Here is a 16,088-nt window from a genome sequence, read left to right as displayed (position 1 = left end):
GAGGTTAGACTTGGCCACATGACTTACTTTGGCCAATTAAATATGAATGGAAGTGACATGTCTGCTTCCAAGCAGGAGTTGTTGAAACCACAAAGAGCTCTGCCATCCCCATTTTCCCTCTGTCATGAGACTGATAGAGGCTATTCCTTCAGTTGTGTCTCAGAATGAAGAGAATATGGAGCAGACACAGAGCCAGCCCATGATGGACATGCGTATCAAGGAGAAATAGATCTCTGTAGTTGAAAGCCATTGATATTTTAGATCCATTTGTTACTGCAGCATAACCTAGAGACAGTTGGCTGATACATGTGCCATTCTAATAGAATCTTCTCAAAAACCCTATCTAGTAAAGGCTGTTATTATCTCCATTAAAAGATGAGGATAAAGCTTATGGGGTTAAATAACTTCTCTACAGTTAGATTACATGCACTCAAAATAGAAGGAGCAGAAGAGGAGGATTTGAATGCAGGCATTTCAATTCCAGTGGTCCTATCTTCTATCCTATAGTACCCTGATGACAATTATCATATGGTCATATGGAGTTCAACCATGATACATCTTTGTTGCAAACAGATTGATAATCTTTTCACACTCTTAAGAAAATAAAAGTCTAAAAACTTATATTAAATAAAAGAACATGCAGATAATAAAATTGTAGCCAGAAATGCATATTTAAAAAATCATGCAAATGAGGCCATCAAAAGCACACAATGTTAGAAAAGTTAATAGTGCACAGTGAATTTGAATTTAAAATCAGAATCCTATCTCTGATTAGCATTTGTCAGAATAACAGATTCACTGGCATCAACTTGATCGTATCCACGCAGTCATAAAGGGGAGTGCACAGAAAAGAGATGCTGGCATACAAAATTAGTTCACTCTGGTTAATCAGATGCCAGATTTTAGTTAAAATCCTGATATATAACTGAAATTAACTGGTTTCCTCAGAGAGTGCTGACCGTGGATGGCCACCAGATGTCTGAGTCATATTAAATTGGAATGTAGCACCCTATTATCTCACAGATCATTTCTTCCCCAGACTGGCCACTTTCCTCCAGCACACCTAGGAATTTGAAAAACTATGAAAGCAAGGCTTATTGAAGCCTAAGAAACTAAACTTCTTAAGTAACGAAGGATCAGACTGTGCTCAATAAAATTTATCCCCCACGGACTTTGCCACTGCTAAGATCCTTCTCTTTCATGAGGCACTCACCCTACATGAACCCCATCCCCCTCCTGTTTCTTAGGGTCCTAGTCCTAGAAAAGAGGAAATACTGTTACCATCTTGTTGTGGTGTGTAGAACAAGAAGCAATCATTTTTAACGTGAACTAAGAGACAATGTACTATTTACTAGATAGATAACAGGATGGACACAATATTTTATTTGCAGGTATGAAGAGACCTTCCTATTCCAAGGGAACTTCTTACAGATGCTTGGACAATGAGAAAGATTTGATCCGCAATCACTTTACAAACTGCCAACTCAGGATTTTCCATGGTGCTTCATCACAGAGGAAAGATTCTTATCACATGTTCTACTCAATCATCTGGCCCATCAAGGTGCTACGGGAATACAGTTCCAAAGTTCTACAATTTTAATACCTCTCAGGAAAAATTAAAAGTGTCAGCATCTACCAGGAGTCTGGCAGGACTGTTTCGAAACCAGATGACAGGTAATTTCCTCAGAAGGCCTTAGTGTTTTTAAAATGTGACAGGCCACTTTTTTGGTATACACAACAAGCTCTTCCTTAACTGGGCTATTTTCAACTGTCTCCTCATTAAGCATCTGTAAATATGAAAAAGAAAAAGAAAAAGTAGAAATTCCTAAGTGCTCTTCCCTCTATTTCACAATGGTTCTAAGACATTTTCAAAGAATTAAACAGCATGCAAGAGTAAAAATGGGAAGGAAAACAAGGAGTCTGGATAATCCATAAGTTGGAGAATCAAACTGGATAATTCAGCATAATTGTGGGTTCTGTTAGATTTGGATCAGAAAAAGTAATGATAGAAATAGCTAACAAAAGTATAGCACTCTAGGGGCCAGCCTGGTGGTGCAGCGGTTAAGTTCGCACGTTATGCTTCGGCAGCCCCGGGTTGTCAGTTCGGATCCTGGTTGCAGACATGGTACCGTTTGGCAAGCCATGCTGTGGTAGGCATCCCCCATGTAAAGTAGAGGAAGATGAGCACAGATGTTAGCTCAGGGCCAGTCTTCCTCAGCAAAAAGAGGAGGATTGGCAGCAGATGTTAGCTCAGGGCTAATCTTCCTCAATAAAAAAAAGTATAGCACTCTATATAGTTTGCAAATATTGCTTGAAGGTCATATCTCATTTGACCTGCACGACAACCTTCATGCTGGTTTGACAGATCGAACCGACGCTCAATGAGACTAACTAATTTGCCCAAGACACATGGGTAGCAAGTAGTACACTAGAATTAGAATCTTCGTACTCTGGTATCATATCATACGTATGCACTATGTTACTAGGAAAAGTGTTATTTTTCATTTCTTGGTAAAGATCATGTATTTTTAAATGTTTAAGTCAACCACAAGCTATTTGTGGATGTGAGTGAGCAATTTTCCAATTTCACTTACTGGTTTCACTTACTACGCTGAACAGGTTAGTAATGAAAAGTGCTGTCTCCATCCTCGTCTGATACTCTCCTGACTCCATTTGAGACCAGATGGCTTCAGCAACTCTTGGGAGATAGTACATCTTCATCATTAATCTCCTCTCACTGTCTCAGCAAGATTCACATTACACTGTACCCTGTCCACCCATACACGTTCCCTCCTTCTTTCTCCATCCTTTTGCTCAAAACCAAAAAGGACTCTGCACTTATGATGCAATCTCTCATTTAAAAGAGTTTTGCCCTTGGAGAGATTCTAAAGATTTCAAAATAATGAAGCACATCAAACCAATCCAAACTCCCCCAACCAGACAACTAGCTTATTAGATGAAAGTGATAGAGAGGATGTTAAAACCTTGTCCGGATTTGGGAGCAGCAGTTAACCGAGTCACAGGATCTGTTAGAGAAGGGTGAAAGATGCGGACAAGCTGACCCAGGTGCCCGGGAGTGGAACAACTGGCTGCCCAACAGAAAGCCAAACATATTTATAAAAATAATTTTTCCTAGCTAGAAGGATAGAGTAGAACCTTCCTGGGCTCTGTTTCAATTCAAAATATTACATTTACAAAGGAAGAAGATAACTGAGAAAGAAAATACACAGAAGCAGCATAACAGAATAGATTATAAAGATTTAGATTCAAATCTTGATTTTACTACTTTTTAGTTGGTGACCTTGTACAGGATGAGTCCTTGCTCTTAGTCTCAGTTTTTCTCATCATGAAATGGGATCATAACGTCCCTCTAGCGTGGCAATTTTGTGAAGATCAAATAAATTAATGTATGCGAAAGTACCTAGCATCTTCCTGGGACTCTGGAGTCACTTCGTGTTATGGGCTGAATTGTGTCCCTTGCCAAAATTCAAACGTTAAAGTCCTAACCCCTAGTATCTCAGAATGTGACTGTATCTGGAGACAGGGTCTTCTATAGAGGTAATTAAGTTAAAGTGAGGTCATTGGGGTGGGCCCTGACCCCATATGCCTGGGGTCCTTAGAAGAAGAGGAGATTTGGACACAGATACACACGGAGGGAAGACACAGGGAGAAAATGGTCATCTACAAACTAAGGAGAGAGGCCTGGAACGCAGCCTTCCTTCGCTGCCCCCGAACGAACAACCCTGCTAACACTTTCATCTCGGATTCCAGACTCCAGAATTGTGAGAAAATAAATTTCTGTTGTTCAAGCCACCTAGTCTGGGGTACTTTGTTACAGCGGCCCCAGCAAACTACTATGGTCCACAAATGTTAGTTTCCTTATGGCTACACCATTCTACTTTAAAAAATGTTTTTGCATGGCCAGTTTTCAACTGCTTTGCAATTAGAAGGTGAAGCTTCTTATTCTAAATTTAAAGGAGAAACGGGGTGTTCAGATGATCATGTACAAGAAAGAAAAAAGAAATCCTGAGACTAAAATCCACCTTGACTCAGCCACACATTAACCCTTTCTTAGGAACAGCACTGATCACCAAGCATCAGGTCATCATACTCATGTAAAGGAGATTTGGTTTACTCTTAGTCAGCACTAACAAGCAGTGGTCAGCGTGACCACATGGGAAAGGAATGGCCACAGGGTGGCCCCTTCTCCTCCTTATTCCTCAAATGCAAGAGGAACATATGGGGCCAGTGTTTAAATAAAATGGAAAATAGGACATCTAAAACCTCTCTGCAAGAGAAGTTTGTATTTTATAGCAATAAACCTGGAACATAGAGCTTTCTCCAATAAGGAAACCCCAAACTCCAACGAAACCAAATCAAACAAACAAAAACCCAACCACAATGGAGCCCAGTTCACTGTAAGCTACTTGAGAACCAAAATTATCTTAATCAACTTTGCAACACTACTGTCAAGAGCACAGTGCCTAGCATCTATTTGGTGTCCAATAACTTGTTTTTTTATGAAAAGTATAAAGAAAACATTTATCAATAAGTTCAAATGAGTCATATTTATACCCTAAAGATAGGAATATGGATATAAAAATAGAGTTGAACTTTATTAGGACAAGTTAAGCTGGAAACTAAAAAAAAAAAGCTCTGAAAATTTCAGTCATAATTGGGAAGCAAATTATAACAGATATATACCAACTAGAGCATTAAATAAGTTGCTGAGAGAAATCACCACCATTCTAAGCAAAGTACCAGAAAAATAGTGAATCCATATCCTTGCGTGTGAAAGTTCTACTGGGAGGTGAGGAGGAGAGGTGAGCAATATATGTTTTTAAAAGACTATTAATAATTCCACATGCCAATATGTGGCAAGAGGAAGATGTATAATCAAAGCTACTCAAACCAAAATAAAAAGTGTCACTGAGGCCAACGGCACATCAGGAGACGTAAACTATTTGGACAAAGACTAGACTGTGGTGATTGAAAGAGGTCTGGGCTGGGCAGACTGGAACTTCCACATGACACACAGTTACAACTGGTCTGTCCCACTTTACACTTGGGCATGCAGCAAGAGCGGCAGATTCTGCTTCTAAAAGAAAAGGGTAACATCCTACGCACAGTCTTTTGATTCTCTTGCCTCATTTTTGCAAAAGTGGCTTCTCACAGGAAGGATGCAAACTAACCTAGTTCTAGTTACTGAACTTAGATTAACTAAGACTTAAAATAAGCATGAAATGGAAATTCCTTGCAAACTGTCAAAAGCAACTCGGTTTTTAATGGCTTGAACATGAATGCCTTATTCTTTTTCCTGTAACGTGCTTTTTACTTTCTATCGCAGGTGCTGAATACCAAAAGAAAGGATCAGGGTGGGAATTAAGGGAAACCTAAGGATCAAATGAAAGTTGGTGAACTGGACATGCATTCCAGTCACTTCCTTCTCAGTTCACATCTAAACACTAGTGAAGACGGACGAAAGATGAACAACATCCAGGCGGCGTTGAGAATGAAAGAGGAACCAGGGCTGACCAGAGGTTTTGATAGATTTTAGGAAGACAGAAAGCAGATGGGATGGCAACAGCTAATAAAGGAAAGTAGAGAGCACTACACTTGAGCTCGAAGGAGTAGACAGTACCAGAAAAAACATTCTTCCTCAGGTGGAAAGAGCAGTTAAAGTGAGGAAAAGAGGATGCTTTGGGGCAGTTGGCATCCATCCTCACCTCTGCCTGGGGAACAAAGCTTCCTAAGGTGGTGTTGGTGCTACAGGGTCAAGCCTCCCCACCGGAAATTGAAGATTACCAGTGACCATGCCCCACTTACATTCACAAAGCTCACAGCCAGTGCTCTCATGTGGGGCCAGGCCCTGCTCAGGAAACAGACCTACACAGCAGCAGAGGAAATCCACTCCAGCTCCCCCTCTAATCTCCTGAACTGTCCAGTCGTGAATACGGACAGCCTAGGATCACCAGACACTTGAAGAAAAAACAAACACAAAAAGAAGGGCCAAGATGGTAAAAAAACCAAAAAATTGACTCAGCAAGAAACAGAGATAATCCAGAAGGAGAAAAGTTGTTAAAAATCTTCATTAGTATTCTCAAAGAGATCAAGAAGATAATGTACCCTTTAAAATAAAAAAAATAAGTAACTGTGGAAAAAAATAGCTATCAGAGAGCAAGAAATTTTTCTTGGAAATAAAAATATCACTACCAAAACAAAACTTTATCAGAAGGGCAGAAGAAGTAAACAAAAACCTTTTCTAAAATGCAGAGCAAAACCTTCAGTTTTTTTTAAGTTGAAAATAGTTAAAGGACACGGAGGATTAATGAAAAGGTCTGACAGGGGATGTTCCAGGAGAAGGAACAGAGAAAATCAACATAGAGGAAATAATAGGAGAAAAAATTTCAGAATCAAAGATCAGTCTTCAGGTTGAAACAGGCCTCTGTACATGAAGGCATTTAAAAGATGTACTGCTAAACATATTCTTAATGAAATTTCTGGACTTCTAAGATGAAGAGGAAAAATAAAAATCTTCCAGATGGTGAAAAAAGTTAATAACAAAGAACAAGAATTTTATTGGCATGTGTCTGTTCATCAGTAACACTGGATGCCAGAAGAGAGTGAAATGGTACCCTTGTAATTCAGAAGGAAATAATTCCAAACCTAGAATTCTATGCCCATTAAAGTTGCCAAAAAAGCTGAAGATAAGGAACCAGAAAATTTCCCTTCCAAAACTCTTACTTTAAAAATTACCTGAGGATCTTCAAGATAATTCAAGAAACAGGGAGATAGAGAAACAAGAAACAGTATATCCAACCTAGGATGCTCTGAAAAGAAATCCTAGGATGACATCTCTACAGCAGAAATGGAAAGTAACCATCAAAAATAAAACAGAAAGTCGAAAGATTCTCCTAAAAAGAATCTCTGCAAGAAGAGCTGATCTCATTCAATACGAGCTGATTCCACTCAATAGAAGGTGGGATGAAGAAGCTGGAAAATCTTCATGATATGGTAAAGAAGGTACATGTTTCTTTTCTAAACTTATTTTAAAAAGAGCTAATTGGAAAAATTCCAAGGGAAAAAAGATTTTACAAGACAATAATGGTCTAAATATGTAGCAAACTAAAATAAGGCATGCTTTTAATCTTATTGGAGTGTGGGAAAGGAAACCCACTTGACCTTGACACTTGGCAATTGCTGCTCCAAGAGTTAATTGGAATAACGTTAGCTTGTACTCCAAGGTAGTGATAGAAATTTCTCTGAGGTTCTCTTCTCACTAACTGTTTCTACAGAGACTATTTCCACAATCTTACATTTTCACAGTTCTAAATTTTAGACTTAACCTAACAAAGCATGAAAGACCTAATCATAGTTCCAGAACCAACTGAAAATGCTGTAATCACCGATCGTGTAAAGATAATAATACAGCTGACAGAAGTCAAGAGGAGGAGAGAGGGTAATGCAGGGAGTCTAAATTCACTTTCAGCCTAATAGAGAATGAAGAGATACCACTAAAAATAATAGCCAAAACACATACACTTAAGTATATTATGTGAAGTGACTATTATTACTAGCAAAACTCAGGTGAGAGGTAAGATTTACATGAGTTAAATTGCTCATTTTTCATAGTTGAGAGTCAAGTGATACTGTTAAAAATTATGTCACTACCTACAAAATTAGGGTTTAGAATTTTGGAGATAACCACCCAAAAAACTAAAGACAGATATGATTAAAAATCTCTAGTTCCAAGGACTGAGCTGAGGCAGGTAGAGGACATTTACTTTCCATTTAATGCATTCTTGATCATTTCCATTCCCAGCATGTTTTTCTTTCAATAATGATTTAAAAAATAACAAAATGATAATGTTTAAATAAATTTTTTAAATGTAAGGACAAAACCAAAACCAAAACCAATTAGGTATAAACTTGACATCTGCATTTCCCAATTCTGTAAGCCAATTTCGCCTTGAAGACAGTGGAGAGTAATGGAAAAGACTGGGGCTTTGGGCTCAGCTGGACGTGGGCTTCAATTCCAGGTTCAGGACTTACTAGTAAAGTGATCTTGGGCTTAATTTACCAAACTTCCCCAAGCCTCAATTTCGTCAGTCACAAAACAGTGATACAATTTATCTTGAAGCCTTGGTTATGACAATTTAAAAAGATAATGTATACTAAAATGCATTGATGAGATAGTGCATAATAAAACCCAAAGTGAGATAAGATATATTAAAACATGTGCCGGGCACATATTAAGCCCTGGACAATCTTGTTATAATCACTAACCCTCATGTTGCTCTCTTCTGGGTGTAGAGTTGGTAATTCAACAATAAAATAAAACTTAATAGCATTGTATTTCTAGGCCACTACAATAAAGACAATGAATAATTGGCTATCTTTTGTGCCTCCTGGAGCAGTGACTCTCAAACTTTAACATGCCTGTGAGTCAGCTGGGGTTCTAGTTACAAGTGCACACTCTGATTCAGTGGCTCTGGGATGGGGTCCGTGGGTCTGGATGGGATCCGGGGGTTTGCAGTTCTACGAGCTCTCAGGGGATGTTGAGGCTGCATTCTTGGGATCCCATTCTAAACAGCAAGACCCTCAATGATAGAACTGGCCGGCAAAGGTGTTTAAAGATTGGAAATATTCGTATTATAAATCTGTAAGGCTGAATTGTTTCTTATTTAAACAAGATAAAAATTAACAGATTTGTATTGCTCTTTTATATTCAGAAATTATGTTAGATAATGAATGAGTGCAGATAGAGTAGATGAATCTTCTGTAAAACATCAGCGTGACCCACCAGGTCTTGTCACTCTGTACTCCTCAGGGCCCTGTCCTTGGGGCAGCTGATGTGGTCAGCATGTGAACAGCTGGGCACCGTTCACGTCGGGTCCTCCCCCGCTCCTTCCGTTCCTGCTGGGTCACAGGCCGGGGTGGGAAATCTCTTATGCTAATTTATTCCAGAGCTCTGCTGCCTCTTTGACAATTGTGCATTACAGTATTTTCGCAAGTGTCATGACAGTAAGTCTGACTCCATCAGAAAATTTGGGTGACATTTTAAATACTCCAAATTTATAATCCCTTTGGAAGGAAAGTTAGCAATATCCAGACAGGATCTATGCATCCACCCTTTGAACCAGCCAGCCCACTTCTAGGACCCTACCCTGAGGATACCCTTTTGTTGTAGGCAGAATAATGGCGCCCCAAAGATGTCCATGTCCTAATCCCCTTAACCTGGGACTATGTGACCCTACATGGCAAAAGGGCTTTCACAGATGTGATTAAATCAAGGACTTGAGACAGGCGATTATCCTGGATTAATCAGGTGGGCTCAATGTAAGCCCAGGGTTCTTAAAGGAGAAGAGAAAGGTGGAAGAGGAGAGCAGAATACTGCAAAGTTCTCAACTCGCCGTTGCTGGCTTTGAAGATGGAGAATGGGGACATGAGCCAGGGAGTGTGGTTGGTCTCCAGAAGCTGGAAAAGGCAAGGAAAAGGATTCGCACTAGAGCCTCCAGAAAGGAACACAGCCCTGCCGGCAACTTGGTTTTATCCCAGTGAGACCTGTGTCAGCCTCTGACTTCCAGAACTATAAGATAATAAATTTGTGTTGTTTTAAGCCACTAAGTTTGCAATAATTTATTACAGCCGCAATTGAAAACGAATACACCTTCCACATATGAAGTAGCATGTGCGTAAGGCCGTCACTACTGTTTTATTTGTAACAGCTAAAGATTGGAAACAACCCAAATGTCCATCAGTAGGGGACTAGTTGAGCAAATACAATGGCACACTCTGTAGAAAAGAATGAAGAAACTCTACACCTAATATGAGCCAACCTTTAGGACATATTTTCAAGTAGAAAAAAAGCAAGATACAGAACACTATGTATTTTACCTTTCATGTAGGAAAGAGAAGTAAGAATACACATATATTCTGTTTTTGTAAAGAGAAACACTATATAGATAGGCAAAAAATAAATTAATAAAAATAATTATGTATGGATGTGGAATGCAGGAGCTAGGGAAGGAATAAGACTTCTCTGAGAACACATTTTTTAAACATATAATCTTGACTTCTGGATCACGTAAATGTTTTACATATTCAAAAAAATAAAATAAAGTTTTAAAATAAAGATTAAAATGTCCATACTTAAGTTTAATAGTTTTCTGCCTATGATTTACATTATAAAACCTCCCCCAGCTTTTTACTTTGCTCCAAATGGAATTTTATCCTCATGCAAAATAAATACCCAAGATCAGGAAACTGTTTCCTGCCAGAACTGTCAAAATCGTAGTTTGCTGGTGGGTTGATTGCTCATTTCTGCTGATTTTGCTTTTCCTTAAATCATATTCTGACATTATGGACCTGATTGACAGGCTGTAGGACATGGTACATGACCAATAAAGCAAGTAATTATAGGACCAATTTCACAGAGTTAGCAACAGCGCCAGCTGGTGGCAAAAACCTAATACTGTAATTTAAAAATTGCAGTAATTTCTTTTTGAAGTGCTGTGCTCTTTTTCATGTTCTGAAATTGATGTTATATGTGGGGGAAAAAAGCAACCAGAAATGATTGGTAAAGACCTTATTAACACCTGTGTGACACTGAGTTTACTCTTAACATAAGATATTTATGGATTACATTTTAAAAATGCATTCAGCTTGCACAAAGTCCATATTGAACTTTCATGCAACAAGAAGCAATTCAGAAAAAATTTATTTTAGTGTCAATTATAGGCATTATAAAACTATTTTCATAGTGTTTATAATCCATATTATGAAAATGCAGCTAGTTTCAGTTTAAACAAACAAACGAACAGCCAGGAAGATTTACAAGACTATTTCCAATTATTCAGGTTCCTAAAAGTGAGACAGTAAAAACTACCAGCAGATCCCAGGTGGGTCTAAAGTCATTGAATTAAATTCACCTTATTTGTTTGTTGTCCTTCCGTTATCAATACTTGCAGATGAATGAAATTATTTCTCTGCCCAATTCTTATCAAAAGTAGAAGCTTTTCTCTTTCTTTTAAGGTGACTATTTACATATTAAATTGAACCAAGTAACTGAGGCAATTAGGCAATTTGGGACAAAAATAACTTTGGTTGTAAAACCTTAAAATAATTGTCATGAAAACACTATTTGGATAACTGCTTCAATTGCACCAACACCCAAGTTGCTATTGGACAAATCAACTCAACTCAAAAGAAATTAGTTGAGCACCTGCCATGTGCCCTGCCCCATCCTGATCCAGGTTCTGGAGGGATAGAGGAGATGCCTAAGACACAAGGAAGCCTTTTTGAAGGAAACTGGAGACTCCACATTTAGCCATCAGATTAAAAAGTGGGCTGCTCGTGGTGTTCAAGAGGGAGACTCTTGGATGCAGGAAATGTCTTGAGGTTCCAAGGACAGTGAAGAAATAACCTGAAGGAGAGAAGCAGTCATGAAGACGAGCAAAAAGGAGGACAAAAATAGACATGCACGATGAACGAAAACAGAAAGGATGCTAACAAGAAGGGAGGGAGAAAAGTTGTGGAAATTCATGTGCAACTTTCTCATACGCAAAAGCAGAGGGTGCATTACTCTACCTCACTCCTTAGCTAATCCTGAGTTACCAGGGAGGTTAGCGCTCAGGAATTACCATCTCTCCTCGCATCCGCGATCACCTTTGCCGCAGACTTGCTCATCACGTGTACGATGTAGAGAGGGCAGTTCACAGCGCTGGCTATGGTGATGGCTCTCAGCGTGGCCTCTGCCTCCACCACTTCAGGGCGGCACAGCTCGTGGCCCTCAGGGCCTGTTATCCCCAATGACAACATCTTCTTCGCTCCCTAAAAAGGCAGCAGGAACATATACACAGGCAAGAAAGTTTACTAATGAGAAATGCCATTATTTTATTGTAAAATAAATACACTGCCAGGCTTTCAGATCTGTGTAGACACAGTGTGTGGGGCCAGCCCTGCTGCCTAGTGGTTAAGTTTGGTGTGCTCTGCTTTGGTGGCCTGGGTTTGGTTCCCGGGCACAGACCTACACCATTCATTGGTGGCCACGCTATGGCAGCAACCTACATGCAAAATAGAGGAACACTGGCAATAGACATTAGCTCAGGTAGCATCTTCCTCAGCAAAATAGATAAATAAATCATTAAATTAAAATAAAAAGCTTTGCCACAGCATGTATATTTGGTAAAAGTGATTTTGATACTGTGATAGTACATGTTAATTTTTCATATGCATATTTCACAATTAAATTATTTTTATTGAAAAAGTGAAAAAGATATGATTAGTTCTAATCCTATTCTTTGAAAAGTGGTGTCCATGTTAAGACATTGGTTCAGAACAAACAAAATATTCTAGTCCCCAATATTAGATCCCTGTTGAAGTGACTCATGGGATTATATTACGTAGTTAGTTCTACTTTTTACCAAATCGTAGTCTCCCCAACCCACCGAATGATATTAGACCAGTTATTTGCCCTCTTCAAAATGGTATTTCTTCCTTATAAAAAACGCAAGGAGTCAAGACTCAGTGTGTTCAAATGACCTGCCAGTATCACAGGGCCAGGAAGTGGAAGAGTCAAGTTTAAGCCCTGGTCTGTTTGAGATTCCAGCTCACGCTCCCTCCTCATTATCCCCCACCGCCTCCTGGCCACTGAGCCTCAATCTCACTGACTATAATGGGGACTAAGCCTAGGGACAGAAAAAATCAGCTACTAGAAAGGGTAAGAGACAGCTCTTTAAATCTTGCAGCTGGTGTACCCTTTGGGCATTAATAATGGAACTAACATGAGAAATAAATATATAGATCCCTCCAGAGCACATTTTAATACCCAGTTTCTGAAAAGAGCGGGGCTTTCTACAGCTACCGGATACACTGCTTAAGTCATCAGATTCGGCTGATGTCCATACATTGGCATTCTGAGCCAGCAGCCTGAGCTACTAAAAAAAAATGTGCTGGGGACACAAAGAAAAATATTTGTGTTTTTATAATAAAACACGTTTGAGGTCTAATAGCTGGTTTGAAAAAGGGAAATCGTCATCCAAATGCATACACCGTATGGATAAAACTCAGAGCAGGGAATCAAGGAAACCAAGTCAGGTGGTTCCAAGTCACAGAAAATTGCTTTCTAGATTTCTGTTCTTCCAATGCATTAAATGAGTTTACCCACTTGGAGGCAATCATCTTCACCTTAAGTTGTGGCTGTTTCCTCTCTGTAAGAGCTGTGGAATGCAAATACTTACCTCTGCAATCAGGTCTCCATTTTCCGCATGGACCTGAGCAACTGCTCCAATTTCCTTGCACTGAGAGAAGGCCGTGTACAGCTCCACGTCCTTCAGCATGTACAGATCTTTGTAGGCCATAAACATCTTGAAAGAGTTCACACCTTTATCTCGGGTCAGGATTTTCATTTCTTCTTTAACCTAAAAGCGAAGAACCGCCACACCAAAATGTCACTCTTTAAGGATAATTTCAGTATTCTCCAAAAGGTTGCATTCAGAAAGGAATCAAGTAAAATAAGGACATCAGTTTAGTTCCAGAAAAATGCAATTAAGGTCTTGATTTTTTTCCCCCAGGTTAGACCCCATTTCATCTGATGAATTGTTACTGCTAGGATACTTTTACATCATGAAGAGTTAATAGTTTTCTCCAAAGTACTTCATTTCTATACTTAGATATAAAATTCTCAGCATCTGTCTCCTGATGTGAAGAAATTATTCTAGGAAATGAAAACAAATTCATTTGGCAGCAACAGAAGCAATCACGTCTCTAGAAGGAATCCAAGCTAAAGTGAGGTAAAGGTTTGGGCTCAAATCTGAAACCCACAGGATGAGTTCTTAGATGTTGGAAGTAGAAGATGTAGCTTGACCCAGTGGCATCTCCTAGTAGGTGAGAGACTGCGGACCAGTGGAAATCCTCAAGAGGCTTCAGGGTTGCCAACTAAAATGTTCTGGTCACCAAATCCAACGTGTGTGTGCGTGACAGGGGGAGAGTTCCCATACCACCAAAGGATTCTCCAGGCACCAGCTGTGTATCCTACAATTCAACTCATTTCTGACACCATCTATCCGGATACAGCTTCAGTTTCCACAGGCTAAGGGTTCAGTCCTATCAGACTACACTCTGCACCCCAATGCCCACCACCTCCCCTCTGCCCTTTCAGATGCCAGTTGCAAAACCAGGTAATGACCTGTGCTTCTGACTCAATGCTACAGATTGGAGGTCCCAATGACCCTCTCCTCGGGTTTGATTAATTTGCTGGGGTGGCTCACAGAACTCAGAGACATATTTTACTCACTGGATTACCGGTTTACTATAAAAGGATATAACAAAGGATACAGATGAACATCCAGATGGAAGAGATGCATAGGGCAAGGTATGTGGGAAGGGCATGGAGTCTCCCTGCTCTCTCCTCGCACGCCACCTTCCCCAAATCTCCACCCACTTGGAAGCTTTCTTAACCCAATCCTTTCTGGGTTTTGTGGAGGATTCATTACACAGGCATGATTGATTAAGTTATTGGCCATTGGTGACTGACTCAACCTCTAGCCCCTCTTCACTCCCTCGAGGTTGGGGGTGGGACTGAATGTTCCAATCCTCTAATCATATGGTTGGTTCTATCCTTAGGTGGGATCCAAAAGTCACCTCATTAACATAACAAAAGATACTTTTGTTGCTCTCATCACTTAGGAAATTCCAAGGGTTTTAGGAGCTCTGTGCCAGAAATGTGGACGAAAACCAAACATATATTGCTTATTATAGATTGAAATATCATGCCAATGGTAAAGGACAAGTTAAGATCAAAACTAGCTCAGTAATTGCTCTTGTGGGTCTAATTCTAGTCTCATTAAAGACTAAAAACTTCAAAGGAAAACTCAGAAGATTTGACCATATAAGATTGTTTGAACTTCTGTAAGTTCAAATGAACACACACACACAAATAAAACATATACAAAAATATAACACAAAATTATATAACAACAACAGCAACTATATATATAGAGATAGATAGATAGATAGATAGCAGCGGTTAAGTGTGCCTGTTCCATTTTGGCAGCCCAGGGTTTGCTGGCTTAGATCCCGGGTGCGGACATGGCATGACTTGGCAAGCCATGCTGTGGTAGGCATCCCACATATAAAGTAGAGGAAGATGGGCATGGATGTTAGCTCAGGGCCAGTCTTCCTCAGCAAAAAGAGGAGGATTAGTGGCAAATGTTAGCTCAGGACTAATCTTCCTCAAAAAAAGAAAATAAAGATTATTGCTCTTAGTTGATAAAAGCTCCTTCAACTTGATAAGAAGACACTAACATTCCAGGTGAAGAATCTTACCAACAATTCAAACAATAAATGCAAATGACTAATAAATATGAAAAAATGTTAACCTTCCTACCGATCAAAAAGTGCAAAATGAAACAATGCAATTTTTTTGTACTGAATCAGCAAAAGTTAAAAATGACAATATTACATGTCAAGTTACTTACTTCCATCACTGCTATTCCCTTACTATCACTGGCGTGTTACATATTTACTTGTTGATGGCCTGCCCCACCACTAGGATTTCAGCCCCATAAGAGTAGGGGCTTTGTCTGGTTTGTCCACTGCTATGTGCCAGAACTGTGCCTGGTGCACAGTGGCCACATAATGACTATTTGCTGAATGAACGAATGAATATATAGAGAAAAAGGAATGAAAAAAACACCAAAATATTGATAGTGGCCATTGTGGAAATGATGGAATGAGCTCTAAGATATGTTAAGTGACGACAGCAAGGGCAGAACTTGATATGGTAATTTTTTTTTTTTTTTTTTGCTTTTCTATAATTTCAAGTTTTCTATCATGGATATATTATTTTTATAGTCCAAAAAAAATGCTTTAAACATTGTTAACATATTCATACAATGGGCTTCCCAAAGGGGATTATGATCTGCATTGTTCAAATGAAATGCCTATTACTCTCTGCATAGAAGAGCCTTTCTGAAGGTGACCTCATGAATCATCCCTGTCACCCTCATTACACTACTCTCAGGCACAGTAGCTTAAGCCTTGCCACTCCAAAGTGTGGTACCTGAACCAGCAGCATCAGTATCACC

At 39.4% G+C, this 16,088-nt stretch overlaps 1 protein-coding gene across 1 annotated transcript in view; it reads right to left on the bottom strand.

The window, feature by feature from the left end:
* Positions 1-16,088, bottom strand: part of DPYS (dihydropyrimidinase) — an 80,159-nt gene that overhangs the window by 44,526 nt on the left and 19,545 nt on the right. The window contains exons 4-5 of the mRNA XM_046642521.1: positions 13,242-13,421; positions 11,643-11,832 (exon numbers count right to left, since the gene is read on the bottom strand). Of these exons, the coding sequence (XP_046498477.1) occupies positions 11,643-11,832; positions 13,242-13,421 (370 nt within the window). The remainder of the gene's footprint in view (positions 1-11,642; positions 11,833-13,241; positions 13,422-16,088) is intronic.

The sequence above is a fragment of the Equus quagga genome, chromosome 16, assembly GCF_021613505.1.
Source record: "Equus quagga isolate Etosha38 chromosome 16, UCLA_HA_Equagga_1.0, whole genome shotgun sequence".
NCBI classification, from domain to species: Eukaryota; Metazoa; Chordata; class Mammalia; order Perissodactyla; family Equidae; genus Equus; species Equus quagga.
Note: the sequence above shows the minus strand (reverse complement) of the source record. Positions and strands in the feature narration are given on the sequence as shown.